General features: G+C 37.0%; 1 protein-coding gene across 1 annotated transcript in view; it reads right to left on the bottom strand.

Moving 5' to 3' along the window:
* Positions 1-23,678, bottom strand: part of LOC123566067 (eukaryotic translation initiation factor 3 subunit J-B-like) — a 49,073-nt gene that overhangs the window by 3,734 nt on the left and 21,661 nt on the right. The window contains exons 4-8 of the mRNA XM_045359900.2: positions 15,156-15,256; positions 12,253-12,358; positions 10,689-10,786; positions 7,480-7,537; positions 264-337 (exon numbers count right to left, since the gene is read on the bottom strand). Coding sequence (XP_045215835.2) covers positions 264-337; positions 7,480-7,537; positions 10,689-10,786; positions 12,253-12,358; positions 15,156-15,256 — 437 coding nt within the window. The remainder of the gene's footprint in view (positions 1-263; positions 338-7,479; positions 7,538-10,688; positions 10,787-12,252; positions 12,359-15,155; positions 15,257-23,678) is intronic.

Genomic DNA, 23,678 nt, shown 5'->3' with positions numbered 1-23,678 from the left:
TGAGATATATTATTTCAATTCTAACACGTTACCAAGGATTTAAAAGTACATCCTTGACGACATCTATTAAATATCTGCATGTTTTCTGTTAGTTTCTTTCCAAGCACGCCGCTATGCCATTTGACGCTATGATGTAATAATTGTGACGTCAGAAAAATGAAATGTTGTTTAATAACACACAGTTTTCAGCCTTCTTTGTTTAATAGGAAAATGGAACGGATAGTTAGAATTAATTACACAACATATCAATGAATTGTGCTTACCTTTTGTATTCTCTGTTTTTCATGGAAAAAAGAGCTTGTACTTGCACTGATCCTTTTCAAATCATCTATATTTACTGCAAAGAAAACAGTATGAAAGTTAGCTCTTTCTTTTCATGAGTACATGTTTTTCAGCATTATTATGACGATGGCTTTATCTTATGTTATCTGGATAAGTGATACTATGCAATGACTTCAGGTTTATTTTCTGTCAAGAACTACCTTTAGCAATCATCTATCTGTTACTGTCCCAATATAACTCGATTTTTTTCCTGCATGGAACAGTTTGTTTGTTTGTTTTGGGTTTAGCCCCATTTTTCAACATTATTTCAGTCATCTAACGGCACTGAGGCAGCTACCCTAACCCGAGTTCCTGGATTCTGTACCAGTACATACTTATTCTCCACAAGTAATTGCCAACTTCTCCATATAATTCAGAGGTGAAGGATAACAAGAGGGTCATGATGACCCTGAATCGCTCACTTGAGTAAAATGAGCCACGTTTCAAATGGCAAACTGATGCTAAAATATTAGAAAGTAGGTCAGTAGGTCACATTCATGGTCACTGAAGGTCAGTTTTAAGATCAGTATGCAAAACTGTACATGTCATCCAAATTTCAAGGCTGTATCTTAAAACAAGAGGACCATGATGGTCCTGAATCGCTCACCTCTTCCCACATGACCCAGTTTTGAGTATGAAGTTGTTTTTTCTATTATTTGACATAGTGACCTAGTTTTTGATCTCATGTGACCCAGTTTTGAACTTGACCTAGATATTATCAAGATAAAAATTCTGACCAATTTTCAAGAAGATCCATTGAAAAATATGGTCTCTAGAGAGGTCACAAGGTTTTTCTATTATTTGACCTATTGACCTAGTTTTCGAAAGGTACGTGACCCTGTTTTGAATTTTATCTAGATATCATCAAGGTGAACATTCTCACTAATTTTCATGAAGATCTCATGAAAAATATGGCCCCTAGAGAGGTCAAAAGATTTTTCTAATTTTAGACCTACTGACCTAGTTTTTGACAGCAGTTGACCCAGTTTCAAACTTGACCTAGATATCATCAAGATGAACATTCGGACCAACTTTCATACAGATCCCATGAAAAGTATGTCCTCTAGAGAGGTCACAAGGTTTTTTTATTATTTGACCTACTGACCTAGTTTTTTAAGGCACGTGACCCAGTTTCAAACTTGACCTAGATATCATCAAGGTGAACATTCTCACTAATTTTTATGGAGATCCATTCATAAGTATGGCCTCTAGAGAGGTCACAAGGTTTTTCTATTTTTAGACCTACTGACCTAGTTTTTGACCACATGTGACCCAGTTTCGAACTAGACCTAGGTATCATCAAGATGAACATTCTGACCAACTTTCATACAGATCCAATGAAAAATGTGGCCTTTAGAGAGGTCACAAGGTTTTTCTATTATTTGACCTACTGACCTAGTTTTTGATGGCACGTGACCCAGTTTCGAACTTGACCTAGATATCATCAAGATGAACGTTCTGACCAATTTTCATGAAGATCTTGTGAAATATATGGCCTCTAGAGAGGTCACAAGGTTTTTCTATTTTTAGACCTACTGACCTAGTTTTTGATGGCATGTGACCCAGTTTCGAACTTGACCTAGATGTCATCAAAGTGAACATTCTGACCAATTTTCATGAAGATCTTGTGAAATATATGGCCTCTAGAGAGGTCACAAGGTTTTTCTATTTTTAGACCTACTGACCTAGTTTTTGAAGGCACGTGACCCAGTTTCGAACTTGACCTAGATATCATCAAGATGAACATTCTGATCAACTTTTATAAAGATCCCATGAAAAATGTGACCTCTAGAGTGGTCACAAGCAAAAGTTTACGGACGGACGCACGCACGCACGCACGCACGCACGGACGGACGACGGACACCGCGCGATCACAAAAGCTCACCTTGTCACTTTGTGACAGGTGAGCTAAAAACAAGAAAGCAGGTCAGATGGTCAAGGTCACAGTAAGGTGACCCATAATCACTTGGGTACATCAGGTATATATAATTAAACAGTCTAGGCAGGGTTTCAGAAATCCCATGTCCGGAGCCCGGAGGCTACCAGAAAGTTCTGTTGGGCTACTAAATTTTTTCAGGGCGTGCCCGCCGGGCTACCTTGAAACTCCGTATGGAGTAGCCCGGAAATCAATAATTTAGTCTTCAAATATAATTTTGATAGTTGTCTATAATCCCATTGTTTATCAAGAGATACGCGCCCAAGGCTTTAATTATCTTACCACCTACTGTCACAATCAGCAAACTATAACCGTTTAATCGTACCCGCAGGCAAATTACAAAAACATGTGCACGAGTGATTTTAGACTGGTCCAATAACATTGAAGTCGGTGATCGGTTTTGTTTAAAACAATATGCAAACCAGTCTTATAATTACGTCATTTTAGCGCCACCTGCCAAAGTGTACTTTCGGTTTCGCCGACCTCAATATTTATCAAGCGATCAGAAAGAACAGATATTTGATTTTGAGGCAGTTTAGTGCTTACACTGACTGTTTATGCTTTTCAATTTAAATACTTGCCTAACATGCAAAAAAAAATCGACCATGATTTAGCAAAATATCAGAAAGTATACATTATTTTGGACAAACATAAATTCGAATAAGTGAATACACAGTGCCAAGAAACTGAGAGACGTTATATACGCGGTTCTAGTCCGTTTATTAAACTAACAGATGTATAGAATCGGACAGAATTATTAAGTCAACTTTAAATAATTTTGAGTTAAATACAATTCATACAGCTCTAAGGAATTTGCAGGTTTATAAAAATTGTTTTTGTATTGCCATGTTGCAATAACTATCTGGAGTACTCCTGATAATATTTCTCAGTTTAAATACATGTAGTTTTATTTTTTAAAATGAGATAAAGGAGTAATGATAATTGCTGTTTAAGACAACAAAATTGATAACAATGTGCGCATGGCTAAAATTATGAAACCTCTAATGATTTAATCATTCCATCGACTGTAGTATAGAAGCACATAGTAAATAAACCGAAATGGCCATCGCAAAAAAAAAACAAGGCAGTCTGAAAGACAGCTAAATCCCCCACCACTGCTATGGATAGTGAAAGGGTAAAACCTTTGATTTTAGCTGTGACCTTGACCTTGAACTGACACGGCTGACTCATGAATTTTGCACAACGTCTTGATGAGGTGATCATTTGACCAAAGTTTCATGAAAATCCTTCAAGGGGTTTAGGAGATACAGAGCTGAAACCTTTGACCTTCAGTTGTGACCTTGACCTTGAGTTGACATGGCTGTCTCATGAGTTCTTGATGAGGTGATCATTTGACCAAAGTTTGATGAAAATCCTCAAGGGGTTAAGGAGATACAGAGTGGACACCAAATGGAAGGCTCAAACCTTCGACCCTTAGTTGTGACCTTGACCTTGAGCTGGCATGGTTGACTCATAATTTCTGCACATCATCTTGATAAGGTAATCATTTGACCCAGGTTTTATAAAATTCCTTCAAGGGGTTTAGGAGATATAGAGTGGACACAAAATGGAAGGCTCAAACCTTTGACCTTCAGTTGTGACCTTGACCTTGAACTGACATGCATGACTCATAAGTTCTGCACATCGCCTTGATGAGGTGATCGTTTGACCCAAGTTTGATGAAAATCCTTCAAGGGGTTTAGGAGATATAGAGCGGACACAAAAATGGAAGGTTCAAACCTTTGACCCTAAGTTTTGACCTTGACCTTGAGCTGGCATGACTGACTCATGGGTTCTGCACATCGTCTTGATGAGGTGATCATTTGACCCAAGTTTTATAAAATTCCTTCAAGGGGTTTAAGAGATATAGAGCGGACAATAAATGGAAGGCTCAAACCTTTGACCTTGAGTTTTGACCTTGACCTTGAGCCGGCATGGCTGACTCATGGGTTCTGCACATCGTCTTGATGAGGTGATCATTTGACCCAAGTTTTATAAAATTCCTTCAAGGGGTTTAGGAGATATAGAGCGGACACAAAATTGCAGGCTCAAACCTTTGACCTCGAGTTGTGACCTTGACCTTGAACCGACAAGGCTGACTCATGGGTTCTGCACATTGTCTTGATGAGGTGATCATTTGACCCAAGTTTCATGAAAATCCTTCAAGGGGTTTAGGAGATATGGACTGGACACGAATTTGTTACGGACGGAAGGACGGACGTACGGAAGGACGGACGTACGGAAGGACGGACGGAATGACGGACGCAGACCATTCCTATAATCCCTCCGCCACGGCGGGGGATTAAATTAAATGTTCAGGCTACCAGATTAAAATTTTGGTAGCCCAATGGGCTACCAATAAATTTGCAGATTTCTGAAACTCTGGTCTAGGAAATATGATCTGATAATTTTCTAAGTATTTTTTCCCCAAGGTGGGGCCTCTTTTTACCCAAGGGGCATAATTTGAACAATCCTGTTAGAGGTCCACTAGGCAATGCTACATACCAAATATTAAAGACCTAGGCCTTGAACTTTCAGACAAGAAGATTTTTATTTTTTCCCTATAATATATATGTCTGTGTTAAACTTGGGACCCCCGGGCAGGGCCTCTTTTCACCCCAGGGTAATAATTTGAACAATTTTGGTAGGGGACCACAAGGCAATGCAGCACACCAAATATCAAAAGTCTAGGTCTTGCAGTTTCAGACAAGAAGATTTTTAAAGTTTTCTCCTATACAAGTCTATGTAAAACTTGGGACCCCCGGGGCGGGCCTCTTTTCACCCCCAGGGGCACAATTCGAATAATCTTCATAGAGGGCCACAAGGCAATGCTACATTCAAAATATCAAAAGCCTAGGTCTTGTAGTTTCAGACAAGAAGATTTTTAAAGTTTTTTTCCTATATAAGTCTATGTAAAACTTGAGGCCCCCCCCCCCCCCCAGGGCAGGGCCTCTTTTCAACCCAGCGTAATAATTTGAATAATTTTGGGACCACAAGGCAATGCTACATACCAAATATCAAAGGCTTAGGTCTTGTGGTTTGAGACAAGAAGATTTTTTAAGTTTTTTCCTGTATAAGTCTATGTAAAACTTGGGACCCCCGGGGTGGGGCCTCTTTTCATCCCAGGGGCACAATTTGAACAATCTCCATAGAGGACCATTAGATGATGTCACATGCCAAATATCAAGGCTCTATGCCTTGCAGTTTTGGACAAGAAGATTTTTTATGTTTTTCCTTTCGGTTGCCATGGCAAGCAGAGTTCTGCATGGAATGAAATTCATTGAACAACTTTGAAAGGGGACCACCCAAGGATCATTCCTGTGAAGTTTGGTGTATATTCTGCCAAGTGGTTTTCAAGAGGAAGATTTTTTTAGAAAATGTTCACAGACACACGACGGACATTGAGCAGTCACAAAACCTAACCTTAGCCTTTGGCTCAGGTGAGCTAAAAATGACTCCTGACACGATGTCTATTATCAAATCGTCACAGAGAACGTATGCTTCACCCGTGAATTGAACTCATGACCCCGCAATCTGTAAATTTATGCTCTCTCTATTGAGCTTAGTGAACAGAGTAAGAAATAACTATCTAAGGATGGATTACACCAAACCGGAAGTGACTACTCAGTGTTACATGTGAAGTAGTCCAAAATGTAGTTCCATGCTTTGGATGAAATCTGTTATAATGAGTGACATGAGGAGGTGACAGTTAAATATTTGTGGGGTTTTTTATTGCTTATTGTATTGAGAAAAGATCTAGACCATTTGCATAGTGAATTTCCTGGAATAAGTTTTATTCTTTGCAAAAAATGTCTACCTACGCATAATTGCTAAACGGCTGTTTTCATGGGGGCATTTTTAGAGGGTGATTTTTTTCAGAACAGATTATTTTTCTTATATACAACAAAACATGTCAACATTTTTCTATTTTTTATAAGAATACATGTCATACTAAATGACCATATATGGTTTTCATGTCATTGAAATGCTTTAAAGTGCTGAAAATGAGGTCTGAATATTTTATTGTTAAAATGAAATAAATAAGGAATTGAATTGATAGAGTGTAACCTACACAATTTTACACAGCAGGACTGCTGGACTGGTAACAAGCCAGAAACTTTTTAATTCTCTCTTTTTTGAAACCCACATTCAACATAAGAACTAGTCTTCAAGCAATTATAAACTGAATACCTCAAAATAACCTTAACAATCTTTGAACAAGCTGGCTGCTTTATATGTCTTATATATACATTGTATAGTGAATGCCTGTTTTGACTAAAACTTTCTCTATTACAAAGACTTTGTCAACAAATGTCTCTCCCTGGCAGTGAGAAGCCAATCCCTATTTATCACTTTCCCCAAGTTTTGGTAACCGAAGTGAATAGAATCTAGAACAAAAGTGGTAAATATAGACACCTGCTGCAGGAAGTTACTTTTGACTTTTAAAATATTCTACTTTTGAACAGACTAGTTGTTAATCTTCTCAATTTCAACTAATTCATGGCCATAACTCCATAGCAACAAAGACTTTTTCACCTGGTTACTAAGCTTGGCCAATAAACATTCTGACAAAGTTTGGTGAACATTGGATAAGAACTGCTTATGTTATCATGACACTGTCATTACAACAACTTTAAGGAATTCATGGTTTGTACCTCAATAGTGATTGGGAGTATCAAGCTGGTTATCAAACTTGTCTGAAATATTATGTCCATAAACATTGTGACCAAGGTTGGTGAAAATTGGATAAGAGCTACTCAAGTTCTAGAGGAAACCTTCAATTTTGCAATTTTTTTCATGTTTCCAGGGCCATTCCTCCAGAGATTCTCAGACAATCAAGCTGGTAATTGAATATGGCCAAGATACTAAGCACAAACATTATGACCAAGTTCTGCCAACAATGGATTAGAACTAACCAAGTGAGAGCAGACACTCAATTTTCACATTTTTCAGTAATTCAAGGGCCATTTCTTCAGGGCCTCTAGGACAATCCAGCTGGTTATCAAGCTTGGCCAATATATTATGTCCAAAAACATTGTAACCAAGTTTTGTGTACAGTGGATAAGAACTGCTCAAGTGGCAGAAAATTGGACTTCATGGACACTGATCATATAAAATATCCAATATATTTACTAAACATACTGCCAATATTCATGGTTTGCACAAACTTGCAAATTCAGTATATCTATGGTACTATTACCAAATGATAAACAAATACTTACTATCCATGATTAGGTCTTGCATTAACTTCTCTATAAATGTACCATAATGTTTTGAGCTCTGAAAAACAAATATTACATAAAATAACTGATCTTTTGTGCATACCCAGTGGGGAAAGAAAAAAAATCCCAGTAGTAGATGAACTTGTCCTTTTCCCTATGGAAAAGGACAAGCTACATGCCTGCATTGTTATGTCTAAATTTCGACATCTGCAACTGCATGTTTATATGCTATTTTATAACATCCAGTATTTTTTAAATTTTGTCGTGACAGGCAAGAATGATCTTACATGTCTGAATTTATCATGCAGATGACTTTCCTAACCCTCAGGACAGCACAGATAAAACCCCCTGGTATTGCAAGGTATTTTTTTCCCTGCTGTCACTCAGATTCCTATAACCTACACAGGCAGGCATGTAAGATTTTTACAATGCTACACAAAACTAGAAGATGCTTTTGTAGAAAAGCGTGTGTCTCCCCCAATGCATAGTCGTAATAGGCAAGAAGTCAATAGGGGACAGGAGCGAAAGTCAAAGGGACATTCAATTTGATGGTTGACTGCAATAGGGATCTTACTGTGGTGTAACAGGGTTAAGGTTCATGCTACTAAATATCAGCAGCAACAACAACTGTTCTCTATAATAACTACTATTTAATATTTACTATACGCTATGATAATATATTTAAATCATCAATGTCTATCTTTATAATTCATTAATATAGTCTCTAACATAAACTGTTATTTTGAATAATCTCTAATCTTTAACACATTGTTAATTGCCTCGGTCCTAACCTAACTTATTTTGTATTGACTATCGGCATACGTATCTACAACCGGACAATGCAAGATTGATGCTGAAGTTCTATCTCAAAATTAGCGGTATTTAAGGAAAACTGACCATCGGATGACTAAAATGTTTTCCTCGAAGAAAACGCGCAAAATGACCATTAGTAAATAAACATGTCAGGATTCCTATTTAGTCAGCTTGTCAAAACAATTAGTAACTGGACAAAACAACAATCTTTATGTGGCCAGAGGGTAGTTAACCTGGGTGAGATACATTGTATTATAACCTGTCAGTTTTTCATGTGACTACCATCTAAGCTATTTTCACTGACCGAAAAAATGGATGAATAATGCTTGACTATTTGGTATAATGAATTCTTAAAGTCATTATACCACATTATACTTGGCATGACCAATCATCCTACTAAGTTTCATCATTCTGGGCCTAGTGGTTCTCAAGTTATGAATTGGAAACAGATTTCCATGTTCAGGCCCCTGTGACCTTGATCTTTGATTGAGTGACCCCTAAATCAATAGGGGTCATCTACTCTCTGTGTCCAATCATCCTATGAAGTCTCAGCATCTTAGGTCAAGTGGTTTCAAGTTATTGATTGGAAATGGTTTTCCATGTTCAGGCCCCTGTGACCGTGACCTAAGCTCAAATGACCCAAAAAACGATAAAAGTAATCTATTCTGTAAGTCCTATCATCCTATGAAGTTTGAAGGTTCTGGGTCAAATGGTTTTCAAGTTATTGATCGGAAACTGTTTTCCATGTTCTGGTCCCTGTGCCCTTGACCTTTGATCTAGTAACCCCAAAAATGATAGGGGTCATCTACTTTGTAAGCCCTATCACCCTATGAAGTTTGAAGGTTCTAAATCAAATGGTTATCCAGTTATTGATCGAAATAAAGTGTGACAGACGGATGGCCACTGTGACCTTGCCCTTTGATGGAGTGGCCCAAAAAACAATAGGGGTCATCTACTCTGTAAGTTCTATCATCCTATGAAGTTTGAAGTTTCTTGGTCAAATAGTTCTCAAGTTAATGAACGGAAATGGATTTCCATATTCTGGAAACTGTGACCGTGACCTTTAATAGAGTGAGTCAAAAATTTATAGGGGTCATCTACTCTGCAAGTTCAATCATCCTATGAAGTTTCAACATTCTGGAAGTTATTGATTGGAAATAGTTTTTCATGTTCAGGCCCCTGTGACCTTGACCTTTGATAGATTAACCTCCAAAGCAATAGGAGTCGTCTACTCCATAAGCTCTGTTACCCTATGAAGTTTGAAGGTTCTAGGTCAAATGGTTCTCCAGTTATTGATTGGAAATGAAGTGTGACGGACAGACAGGGCAAAAACAATGGCTCCCCCAGAGTGGGGGAGGGTGGAGACAATATAAAATTCTTGTGGGAAAGGAACATATGCTTGTACAGTTAATATTTTTTCATGTTATTTATTAAAACTCTTTAAAATCTGAAATCTAAGAAAATAATATATCCCATACAGTGACTTGTCATTGAATAAAATCATTGTTTGGAGTTTAGATGCTAAGAAATTACATCATGAGGACACAGCCCTCGTGATATAATAATACGCATCTAAACTGCAAACAATGATTTTATTCAAGCGCAAATCACTGTTTATGATATATTATTTCAATTCTAACACGTTATCAAGGATTATTATGTGCGTCCTTGACGATATCAATAAAATATTTGCCTGTTTTCTGTTGATTTCCTTTCCAGCATGCAGCTATGCTGTCTAACGCTATTATGTAATAATTGTGATATCAGAAAAATGAATTGTTGAATATTCTAATATGCTTTTCTCTGTTAAAACACTCTAATGCTAGAATGACGTCACGTTAACATGCGGTGACGTCAATGTTTTTGTTGCGACCAAGAAAGAGCGCTACTATATTTTATCTACTGTTTTAGATTAAGGGCATATTAGAATCGAAATAATTTATACCAAAACCGTATTTTAACACTATTTATGCACTCGGGCAGTAATAAGTCGTACAAATAATTTCACTCAGGCTGCGCCCTCGTGAAATTATTACGCCCGACATATAACCGCCCATCATGCATAAATAAGTGTTAAAACACTCTTCTGCTATTAATTATTTCTTAAATAACACTGAGTTTTCAGCCTTCTTTGTTTAATAGGAAAACAAAATGGGTCATGATAGAATCCCTTTTTAAAGATGGTCGATCTATTTGAAACAGCATTTTTATATTCACTTCCTTTATATTCTCACACGGATTTATTTTAAGAACAACAAGGAATATCGTAGAGAGTAAGATCTGAATTTGTTTCTAATATTTAACAACTGACAAGTGATAAGTTTAAAGACTGATCTGTGCATATACAATTTCAATTCTACACTTTTGTTCTACACTTTCAGTTTTGCTATACTTACATTGAAACGGGAAATTTTTAATTTTAAGGCATCTCGAAATTTGTCAAATTCTTCTTCTGTGACAGGGAACATTGCATCTAAACCAGTGGCATCCACTCCTAGAATATAAATGTGCTAAATATTATAATGGTTATATAAGCTTGAGAACATTTTTCTCTTAAATATCTTGAAGACAATTGACATCATTTAATGTGTGTGTGTGTGTGTGTTCGCGTTTAACGTCTTTTTCAACAATTTTTCAGTCATATAAATGATGGTGTATACTTGTAGCAGAGAGCGCAATGCCCAACTTTATAGTGCCTCACTGGAATATCACACCATAGGCATGTGACATGATATCTCATCCTGTCACATTATACTAACACCGGGCTGACCAGTCCTAGCACTATCCTCTTAATTCTGAGCGCCAAGTGAGGAAACTAATACCATTTTTTTTACATTTTTGGTATGACGCGGCCAGGGATCGTACCCAAGATGAAGGGGCACTCTACCACTAGGCTACCAAGGCGGTTAACATAATTTATATAGAAAGAACAAAAAGTCCTAAAATTCTGACAAAGAGTTATTCTACATCGACTTTTAACAAGACAACAATCGGCATATCTTTTTCTTAAACATTGCTAGTTGAAAAGCTAAAATTTAACGGGTCTACTTCTTTTAGAAATTTGAATGAGTTTTTTAAAACACGTAATGTATTTGTTAAACAAGCTAGATTGTCAGCCTCAGAATGGTTAAAACTGCAACTTTGAAGGCAATTTAATTTTAGTGCATTTTATTCCTACAGCTAGACACAAGAAAAGCAATGTAGTAAATAATATCTGTATAAACATGTAGTAGGCTAGCAATGAAGGTAGCATTGTTGTTTTAGATGTAACTTTACCAGCAAATGTTCTAAGGAAAATGGCAAGATATTTCAAGAATATATATTATAAACGCCTTCATAATTCTGATCCAACATTAGAACTTATCATTTAAACTGTTCACCTTCAATATGGACAAGGGAATCTGTGTTCTGGGAGAGGGGTGGGGTGGAGGAAAGAGGGAGGGGGATGAATGAATGATACCAGAGGGACAGTATCAAGAAATTTGTTTTGTTTTTGTTGGGTTTAATGCCGTTTTTCAACAGTATAGCCACTGTGTGTCAAGTGGGTTGGGGAGAGGCAGAAAAGCAATATTACGGTAAAGACACAAAAACATAATATCACATAACTGAAAGCAAACAAACAAAAAAATGTGTCAATGTGGGTTATAATTTGGTAGAGGGTCACCCAAGGAACACTTGCGTGAAATTATTTCAAATTTGGGCAAGTAGTTTCTTTGGAGAAGATTCTTAAAAGTTTTTCTAATTGGATGGTATAGCAACCAGCTTTCAGCAATGATGACCTAGATTTTGAGGGATCTGAATGGGGACTATCTGTGAAGTATGGGTGAGTTTGGCTTGATGTTTAAGAACGAGATGTTCTTTAGAAAAATTAAGGCAGATGGGACTGGTGGATGACAGGCATCAAACCATCCTAAAAGCTCAAAATAAACATTTTGTGCTGAGGTGAGCTAAAAACCGTACCAAAAGCTTCCTTTGCTAGCTTTAGATCCGATTCTTCCTGGATTTTTTTCAGTCTCTCAGCCTCAGCTTGCTTTTCCTCTTTGGTCAATTCTCGGTTTTCTTCTTTCTGTGAAAACATAATTAAATCTATTGGAAACTGCAAATGAACGATGAGCAGTTACCTTGGCTTCTGACCACATGCTTTGTCCAGAAACAAAGTTAACTCTTATTGTGAACAATATTCTGGAGATGCTAAGGGATGAAATGCATTCACCCTGACTTATGACCTTTATTCAGAAAGGCTTAGTTATGAAAATACAAAGCTGCTGTCCCTAGTTACCATTTAAACAAACTGAAAAATGAGCAAAAATTCAGAAAATTTCATCAACTGAAATCTGTTCTGCTAAACCAAGTTATGAAACAAGTCTAAAACCTTCAGCATTTAATTGGTTGTTTTTGAGGAGAAACCTGAAATTGACCAACAGAAAGGCTTGAGTCTTAGACTAGTCCCCAAACTCAGTTTAATAGCCTTAGGCCCTTGTAGGCCATTGCCCAGTTATGCAGATTATTATTTTTAAGAAATCTTGAAGAATTTTACTGGAACTAAGAGCTTACACTTTAAAATACAAACAACAACATCTGGTAATGGTGAAACAAGCCAAAGATCTATGCTGCTACTCAACTTCATAGATAACTGCATAACACAAATTAGATGACCATTTTCATCTTTCTCTATTCTTAAAGCAGCAATTTACCTAAATTCCAATTTATAATAGGAGCCACACATTCTATAACCATGAAATTTGTTTATTTACTCACAACTATGTAGTGTTGCTGCAGTAGTAAAGACCCTATGTCAAAAGGTTAAAGAGATAATGCTAGCATTTAAAGTGCAATAATACATAGCTGTAGAAGTGACCAATAAGTTTCAAAAACTAGAATCTCAAAAATTCAAACAAGAGTGCCAGACTGTCCCAAAATACGCCCGTTGGATGAAAACTGTTTGACTTAGGGCGCAGACAAGGCTAAATCCGCAGTTTTTCGCGTAATTCAAGGGCCATAATCCAAGAGTGCCTGGGGCGATTTGAGTGGTTTTCGAACCTGGCCGAGATATTATGCCCACAAACACTGTCAGCAAGTTTGGTGAAGATTCGATGAAAACTGTTTGACTTAAAGAGCGGACATGCTTTGGACGCCGACCGCCCGCCCACCACGAGTGTTCACATAATACACCCCACTCTTCAGTGACGGCATATAAAAAGGATATATACAAGATTACTTATATAAAAATATGTTTCCTTTTTCTTTAAGACTTTCCTCCAGTTTCTCATTTTCTTATTTTAAGAATAACTTGATTAACAACTTACTTATCTTAGATTAGGCTAATCAGTAGTAATTCTAATATTTTTGTAATTATATCACTTGCCTTTAAAGATGTAATCTAATTTATCTAAAACTAGAGATTGTTTTTCAGAAAAAAAACGTATGTCTCCTAACACTCAACAAACATTTACCTGATAAAATGACACAAACTGAGGGTCACAACTCCAGCAATGATCAATTATATAAAGTTTGGTGTAATACTTGCTGATGGTGTTGAAGCAGTTGTGTCGACAAGGTAATCTACCACGAATCAAGGGTCGTAACTCCACTGAAAATCACTGAGCCTAAACATGCCAACAATATACACAATAAGGCATTGCACTGATTACTTCTGTAAGGTTTGACGAAAGTCTGCCCAATGATATAAGAGAAATGGGCCATAACTCGACAGAAAATCAAAGAATCAGATCATGTTGATAATATGCACTACAAGGCTTGGCAATGATAACTTTTGTAAGTGGTTTTAATACACCTGGTGGTGTTGGAAAAGTTATGTGAATAAACTTTGTGATATGCAGATTGACCCAGACGGACAGCACTATCTTAATGTGTCACCTCACAACATGAGGGAGACATAGATAAAATGACCATCAATCTAAAACTAGATTAGCAAAAATGGATGTTTCAGAGGCAATAACTAAGCCAAAAAGTAACTAGAGATGCATTTGAGAAAAGCGCATGTCTCCCACAACTGCCCCTCTGAAAAATGTTAGTTTCTCTAGATGTTTTAGACGAGTGGATCCAATTAGATGGTCTGGATGAGTGGATCCAATCAGTAATTCAAGGGCCATAAATCAAAAGTGCCTGGGCGGATTTGGCTAGTTATCGAACTTGGGTAAGGTCTTATGGCCAAACACATTTTGTTCAAGTTTGGTGAAGATTGGATGAGAAATGTTCGACTTAGAGAGCGGACAAGAGTAAACAGATGGATTTTTTCAGTAATTCAAGGGCCGTAACTCTAAAATGCCTGGACAGATTTGGCTAATTATCGAACTTGGCCGAGGTCTCATGGTCAAACATGCTTTGTTCAAGTTTGGTGAAGATCGGATGAGAAATGTTCGACTTAGAGTGCGGACAAGAGTAAAAAGTAAACCCGCAAATGACAACAATATGCAAAACTAGCTATGGCACTGAGCATCTAAACAAACTTTGGTTGAAATCTCAACAATAATTTTACAGGAGTATTTCGGCGTAACTTTTTTGACAGACAGAGACAGACGAACAAGACAAAATCAATGGACCTCCCTGCAAATGGCACTGATCTAATGATGGGCAGGATACTTTTCCTTTAGGCTGCCATAGCGTAAGTATCCAATATACAAGGATCCTCTTTGCTATTTCAGTAAAATTTCTAATTATTGCCATGCTGTTCAAAGTAACTGATGACTGGAGTATGTCATGGAGAAGGATGAAAGACACCTTTATCATTAATAATCCTGTGGGTAAGCTAAAATGTCATAATTAAAGTCTATACCAGTGTAACACTTTATGTCAAGTTGCTGTTCATCAAATTTTTTATATGTACTGTAAATAGTACCAACCTCAGCTTGCTCCTTAGCAATTCTAGCAGCTTCTTTCTCAGCTATTCTTTCTGCAAGGGGCTTCTTTTTCTTCCTTTGTACCGCTTTAACTCCAGTATCTTCTAAAAAATAATTACAGTTTTCTTTATTATTCAGACATCATAACCCATTCTCTTTTGTGTTCTTTACAAGTTCAGTTAAAACTGATGTTAAAATTCAGTAATCTTTTCATGTAATTACTATTTATTTAACAATGCTGTAATAAATTTAGACAAGTACCCATTCAAAAAACATATTATGAAAGTCCAATGTTTTCCAGATGGGCACATGTTCAAATATACTCGGAATATTACCGGTATTGTTAAAAAATCTTTGTATTCTATGCTTATTTTTCTCTGTAAAAGTGAAGAACAAAACAGATGTGCATAATTCAGTAAGTATTTAAGGTGATCAAAACAAATAATACTTGTGGTATACAGAAAGAACAGAATGTCAAGAATTTTCTGACATAGAAATTCATGAGGATATTTTTATAGGTCAAAGATTTTTATCTTTTGGATTACATTGGAATTAAAACAAGAGCTGTCCGTAAGACAGCGCGCTCCACTATTCGGGGATTTGACAGTAAAATGAATAGAGTGTGTGTGTGTGTGTGTGTGTGTTCGGGTTTAACGTCTTTTTCAACAATTTTTCAGTCATATAAACGACGGTGTCTACTTGTAGCAGTGAGCACAATGCCCAACTTTATAGTGCTGCCTCACTGGAATATCACGCCGTAGACACGTGGCATGATACCCCACCCAGTCACATTATACTGACACCGGGCTGACCAGTCCTAGCACTATCCCCTTAATGCTGAGCGCCAAGCGAGGAAGCTGCTAGTACCATTTTTTACGTCTTTGGTATGACGCGGCCGGGGATCGAACCCACGACCTCCCGCACTCAAAGCGGACGCTCTACCACTAGGCTACCGAGGCGGTTGTAAAATGAATAGAAGTCTCAATAAGAGACCTCTACTTTAAAAGGAAGATATACACCAAGGCGCATAATTCTGTCAAGAACACAAACTAGAGTTATAATGATTGTTAGTACACATGCAGATGTTTATGGTAAAGATATATTTTGAGTTTCAAGTCATTATCTTATATAGTACCAAAGTTATGTCCAGAAAACGAAGTTTGTTAAAAAATTTAAGTATGAAAGGGGCATAATTTTGTTAAAAAAAAAAATAAAAAAAAAAATAAGAGTTATGGGGATTGCTACCACACATGCAGACAGGGCCCTCTCTACATTTTGGGGGATTGGGGCCGGGGCCCTTGGAGGGGGGAATTTCGCGTCGTTTTCAAGGGAGGGGGGAATTCATTCTGGAGATATGAAATTAAGGTCAATTGAATATTACAGATATCAAACTAATGTGAATATATCTGAAGTATTGTACAGAACATAATCTATTAAAAACAGGCAACTTTTATTCTCTTTTATTAAATCAGTTATGTGATATCCAAGCGAGGTTCACATGTCGTCATTATCGGTAGCACTAGCAGTATCCACGGACATTGTCTCAGCAGCAGCCGGAGCAGGGCTTCCCTTCATCGTATCTACCTGATTGTGCATGTCTGGTCCTGATGAAACAGTGGTGTCTGTGACAGTAGTTTGTTTTTTTGAGAGCATGCTGCTTAAAAAGCAAATCTTTTTTGCGCATTTCGCCCCTGTTGCATCCGTGATCTTTTTACGGTATGATGTGCATTATGCGACATTTTATTTTCAAAGTTAAGTAACTTTGCATAAACGCATCCCGGGAACTGAAAAACGCGTGTATTATACGGATCAGTAAAACCAGGGGTTCCACTAGACCTGGAAACCCAAGAGTCCCAGGACCCCTGGGTCAAAATTTTGAAGGGTCCTTTTTCAAAATACAAGAGTCCTGCCCCAACACATCGATACAATTGACTATATTTTCTTATAAAGTAATACTAAGTAATTAATAGCTACTAAAACCAAGAACATGTTACATCATAATAACATAATAATAATTTCTGTTTCAGGTCATATAATCTGATATTGTAAATAAATTTTTATCAAAATTCATTTTAATTTGATGAGGTTTTTCTTCAATATTTTTGTTTGTTAGCAGAAAAGTGCTAAAACACTGTAAAAATGTATCCAAAAACGTACTATCCGGATACTGGTACACTTTTGGAATGTCCTCTGAAATGTTGTTTTTGCCAGTAAACTTGGTCCACTAAGGTAAACCAGAGATAGTTCCTCAAATAATGATGCTACTTTTCATTAAAAATTGCATTGTGTGTCAAGTTTTTTTAGTGAATTTTGGAAAAATTGCATATGTCATCGGGTGTAATTAGAATCGTAAACGGACATTCTAAACTTATTTTTACTTTCCAAATCCATTTAAATTTGTGGATTTTCTGGTTGATATAAAGGTACAATCATTAAACAATGACTTATTTAAAGTTTGCATGAAGAAATCTCGGTAATCAGCTGGTCGCTTAATTACGATAATTTAATAATTGGCGCTTTTTGACAGTATGCAGGCTCAATACGGGTACCGCTTTATCAATTAATGTTAACACTTCATTGATTCTCATTACCTATGTTCACTCGCCGTGACGTAACTTGCTGATAAAGAAAAATCAGCGTGGCATGTCCACATGATAAAGAGCGGGAATTTAGCAGAAGATCAAAGGCGGGAGGGCATGACCGCGTGTGTTTATTTTGAATACACGTGTTTATCGTGGATATAGTTTTACTGTAGAAAATGACTGATAAGAGAAGGAGTAAAACTTTATCAGGCTCATTAAGTTACGAGACGCTCCTAAGACTATCGGGTATCGATTTTTTGCTTGATTTTTTTTTCTTTCGAGGGGGAATTTTTCTATACTTCGGGGGAAAAAAGCATACTATTTCGAGGGGGGAACGGGGCCGAATTTCGGCCCCAAAAATCGGCAAACGAGGGCCCTGGCAGATGATGATGATAAAAATACAGTTTAAGTTTCAAGTATTTATCTTATATTGTGCTAAAGTTATATCCAGAAAGCGAAGATTGCAAAAAAAAACTTTAAGTAAAAAAGGGGCATAATCCTGTCAGAAGTACAATTAGAGTTATGGGGTTTGTAACCACACATGCAGATGATGATTTTAAAGAAATATTTTTAATTTCAAGTCTTTATCTTTTAAAGTACCAAAGATATATCTATAAACGAAGCTTTTGAAAAAATTTAACATTAAAATAATTCTAAGTATAACAACTTTGTGACCATGTCCTTGGGTATAATGGGCCCAGCCCCTGCACATACTTTGTTTGTATGCTGGACAATGTTTATGTGAACTTACAGTAAGATATAAGCAATAGTAACAAAGATATGACAGAAAAACAAAGGTTGCCGAAGAACTTTAACCTTAAAAATAACCTAAGTATAAGACTTTGGTGACCTTGACCTTGGGTATAATGGGCCCAGCCCCTGTACATATTTTGTTTGTATGCTGGACAATGTTTATGTAAGTTACAATAAGATATAAGCAATAGTAACAAAGATATGACAGAAAAACAAAGGTTGCCGAAAAACTTTAACCTTAAAAATAACCTAAGTATAACACCTTGGTGACCTTGACCTTGGGCATGATGGGCTCAGTCCCTACATATATTTTGCTTGTATACTGGACAATGTTTATGTGAAGTTACAGTAAGATATAAGCAATGGTAACAAAGATATGACAGAAAAACAAAGGTTGCTGAAAAACTTTAACCAAGAAAGGTCACGTCGATGCCAGGGCGAGTAGAATAGCCCCACTATTCTCCAAATAGTGGAGCTAAAAATAAAATGCAAATTAATCCAATATGGAATATACTGTATCTAATACGGAAATATATTGGATGGTCATACGGTACAAATGCAAATCACTGACAATATATCAAGACTCTCAAAGAAAAAAAAAATGGCAGACAGAAATAGTTTTGATTTATATTTCAACACTGGCCAAAACTTTTTGTACTTGTAAAATAGTGTTTTTTGTTTTTCTTGGGTTTTATATTGCAGGGCTTAAGCTAGGCTAAGATTTTAAGGAGGTCACTTCTCCTTCAGCTTAGATAAGGGAGAAGTGGAGAGATTTTAGGGAGAAGTGGAGAGATTTTAGGGAAACGTGGAAAGATTTTAGCGCCATGACACACAAGTCAACAAGAGGACCATGATGGTCCTGAATCGCTCACCTCTTCCCACATGATCCAGTTTTGAGTATGACGTCATTTTTTCTATTATTTAACATAGTGACCTAGTTTTTGAGCTCATGTGACCCAGTTTTGAACCTGACCTAGATATTATCAAGATAAAAATTCTGACCAATTTTCATGAAGATCCATTTAAAAATATGGGCTCTAGAGAGGTCACAAGGTTTTTCTATTATTTGACCTATTGACCTAGTTTTTTTAGGGAAGTGACCCAGTTTCAAACTTGACCTAGATATCGTCAAGGTGAACACTCTGACCAATTTTCATGAAGATCCATTCAAGGGTATGGCCTCTAGAGAGGTCACAAGGTTTTTCTATTTCAAGACCTACTGACCTAGTTTTTGATCGCAGTTGACCCAGTTTCAAACTTGACCTAGATATCATCAAGATAAACATTCAGACCACCTTTCATACAGATCCCATGAAAAATATGGCCTCTAGAGAGGTCACAACGTTTTTTCATTATTTGACCTACTGACCTACTTTCTGATGGCACGTGACCCACTTTCGAACTTGACAAGATGAACATTCTGACCAATTTTTATGGAGATCCATTCACAAGTATGGCCTCTAGAGAGGTCACAAGGTTTTTCTATTTTTAGACCTACTGACCTAGTTTTTGACCGCACATGACCCTGTTTCGAACTTGACCTAGATACAGGCCTCCTAGCAGGCCTGAACATAAATAAAGGTTTTTATAAAGGCTCCAATCTATGGAAATAAAGGCCTTTTAGTGTAAAATATTAAACAAGAGATCACAGAGTGATCTTGGCGCCCACCATTGAGCCATTTTTGATTGTTCCAAATTTCAAGACTAGCTCAAGGTCAAAATCAAGGTCAAATTTCATTTCAGTACACACCGCTGTGCATGTGGTCCATGCATGTGGTCCAAATTTGAAAGCTGTAGCTTGAGAAATGTGAAAGTAGGTCACAAGATCAATTTCAAGGTCAAAGTTCATTTCAGTAAACAAAACTATGCATGTGCTTCAGATTTGGAGGCTGCAGCTTGAGAAATGTGAAAGTAGGTACTAGATAAAAATCAACGTCAAATTTCAATTCAGAACACAAAAATATGTATGTGGTCCAAATTTGAAGGCTGTAGCTTGAGAAATGTGAAAGTAGGTCAATAGGTCAATCTCAAGATCAAAGTTCATTTCGGTACACAAAACTATGCATGTGGTCCAAATCTGAAGGCTGTAGATTGAGAAATGTGAAAGTAGGTCACTAGGTCAATGTCGAGGTCAAATTTCATTTCAGTACACAAAACTATGCATGTGGTCCAAATTTGATGGCTGTAGCTTGAGAAATGTGAAAGTAGGTCAACAGGTTAATGTCAAGGTCAAATTTCATTTCGGTACACAAAACTATGCATGTGGTCCAAATTTGAAGGCTGTAGCTTGAGAAATGTGAAAGTAGGTCACTAGGTCAATGTCAAGGTCCAAGATTTTTTCGGTACACAAAACTATACATGTGGTCCAAATTTGAAGGCTGTAGCTTGAAAAATGTGAAAGTAGGGTCAATAGGTCAATGTCGAGGTCAAATTTCATTTCGATACACAAAACTATGCATGTGGTCCAAATTTGAAGGCTGTAGCTTGAGAAATGTGAAAGTAGCTCACTAGGTCAAAATCAAGGTCAAATTTCATTTCAGTAAACAAAACTATGCATGTGCTTCAGATTTGGAGGCTGCAGCTTGAGAAATGTGAAAGTAGGTACTAGATAAAAATCAACGTCAAATTTCAATTCAGAACACAAAAATATGTATGTGGTCCAAATTTGAAGGCTGTAGCTTGAGAAATGTGAAAGTAGGTCAATAGGTCAATCTCAAGATCAAAGTTCATTTCGGTACACAAAACTATGCATGTGGTCCAAATCTGAAGGCTGTAGATTGAGAAATGTGAAAGTAGGTCACTAGGTCAATGTCGAGGTCAAATTTCATTTCAGTACACAAAACTATGCATGTGGTCCAAATTTGATGGCTGTAGCTTGAGAAATGTGAAAGTAGGTCAACAGGTTAATGTCAAGGTCAAATTTCATTTCGGTACACAAAACTATGCATGTGGTCCAAATTTGAAGGCTGTAGCTTGAGAAATGTGAAAGTAGGTCACTAGGTCAATGTCAAGGTCCAAGATTTTTTCGGTACACAAAACTATACATGTGGTCCAAATTTGAAGGCTGTAGCTTGAAAAATGTGAAAGTAGGGTCAATAGGTCAATGTCGAGGTCAAATTTCATTTCGATACACAAAACTATGCATGTGGTCCAAATTTGAAAGCTGTAGCTTGAGAAATGTGAAAGTAGGTCACAAGATCAATTTCAAGGTCAAAGTTCATTTCAGTAAACAAAACTATGCATGTGCTTCAGATTTGGAGGCTGCAGCTTGAGAAATGTGAAAGTAGGTACTAGATAAAAATCAACGTCAAATTTCAATTCAGAACACAAAAATATGTATGTGGTCCAAATTTGAAGGCTGTAGCTTGAGAAATGTGAAAGTAGGTCAATAGGTCAATCTCAAGATCAAAGTTCATTTCGGTACACAAAACTATGCATGTGGTCCAAATCTGAAGGCTGTAGATTGAGAAATGTGAAAGTAGGTCACTAGGTCAATGTCGAGGTCAAATTTCATTTCAGTACACAAAACTATGCATGTGGTCCAAATTTGATGGCTGTAGCTTGAGAAATGTGAAAGTAGGTCAACAGGTTAATGTCAAGGTCAAATTTCATTTCGGTACACAAAACTATGCATGTGGTCCAAATTTGAAAGCTGTAGCTTGAGAAATGTGAAAGTAGGTCACAAGATCAATTTCAAGGTCAAAGTTCATTTCAGTAAACAAAACTATGCATGTGCTTCAGATTTGGAGGCTGCAGCTTGAGAAATGTGAAAGTAGGTACTAGATAAAAATCAACGTCAAATTTCAATTCAGAACACAAAAATATGTATGTGGTCCAAATTTGAAGGCTGTAGCTTGAGAAATGTGAAAGTAGGTCAATAGGTCAATCTCAAGATCAAAGTTCATTTCGGTACACAAAACTATGCATGTGGTCCAAATCTGAAGGCTGTAGATTGAGAAATGTGAAAGTAGGTCACTAGGTCAATGTCGAGGTCAAATTTCATTTCAGTACACAAAACTATGCATGTGGTCCAAATTTGATGGCTGTAGCTTGAGAAATGTGAAAGTAGGTCAACAGGTTAATGTCAAGGTCAAATTTCATTTCGGTACACAAAACTATGCATGTGGTCCAAATTTGAAGGCTGTAGCTTGAGAAATGTGAAAGTAGGTCACTAGGTCAATGTCAAGGTCCAAGATTTTTTCGGTACACAAAACTATACATGTGGTCCAAATTTGAAGGCTGTAGCTTGAAAAATGTGAAAGTAGGGTCAATAGGTCAATGTCGAGGTCAAATTTCATTTCGATACACAAAACTATGCATGTGGTCCAAATTTGAAGGCTGTAGCTTGAGAAATGTGAAAATAGCTCACTAGGTCAAAATCAAGGTCAAATTTCATTTCAGAACACAAAACTACGCATGTGGTCCAAATTTGAAGCCTGTACCTTCAAAAATGTGGAAGTAGGTCACTAGGTCAATGTCAAGGTCAAAGTTTTTTCAGTACACAAAACTATGCATGTGGTCCAAATTTGAAGGCTGTAGCTTGAGAAACGTGAAAGTAGGTCACTAGGTCAATGTCAAGGTCAAAGTTTTTTTCGGTACACAAAACTATGCATGTGGTCCAAATTTGAAGGCTGTAGCTTGAGAAATGTGAAAGTAGGTCACTAGGTCAAGATCAAGGTCAAATTTCATTTCGGAACACAAAACTATGCATGTGGTCCAAATTTGAAGCCTGTACCTTCAAAAATGTGAAAGTAGGTCACTAGGTCAATGTCAAGGTTAAAGTTTTTTCCAATGCACAAAATTATGCATGTGGTCCAAATTTGAAGGCTGTAGCTACAGAAATGTGAAAGTAGGTCACTAGGTCAAGATCAAGGTCAACTCATGTCAATGTTCATCTCGCCACTCATTCAAAACTATACATGTGGTCCAAATTTGAATGCTGTAGGTTATTGACAAGATTTTAAAAGCTTTTCCCTATATATGTCTATATGAACCATATGACCCCCAGGGCGGGGCCATATTTGAACCTAGGGGGATGATTTGAACAAACTTGGTAGAGAACCAGGAGATGATGCTACATAACAAATATCAAAGCCCTAGGCTTTGCGGTTTGGACAAAAAGATTTTCAAAGTTTTTCCCTATATAAGTCTATGTAAACCATATGACCCCCAGGGCGGGGCCATATTTGAC

The sequence above is a fragment of the Mercenaria mercenaria genome, chromosome 8 (assembly GCF_021730395.1).
Source record: "Mercenaria mercenaria strain notata chromosome 8, MADL_Memer_1, whole genome shotgun sequence".
NCBI lineage: Eukaryota > Metazoa > Mollusca > Bivalvia > Venerida > Veneridae > Mercenaria > Mercenaria mercenaria.
The sequence above is the reverse complement of the archived record's forward strand: the minus strand, read 5'-3'. Positions and strand labels throughout refer to the sequence as shown.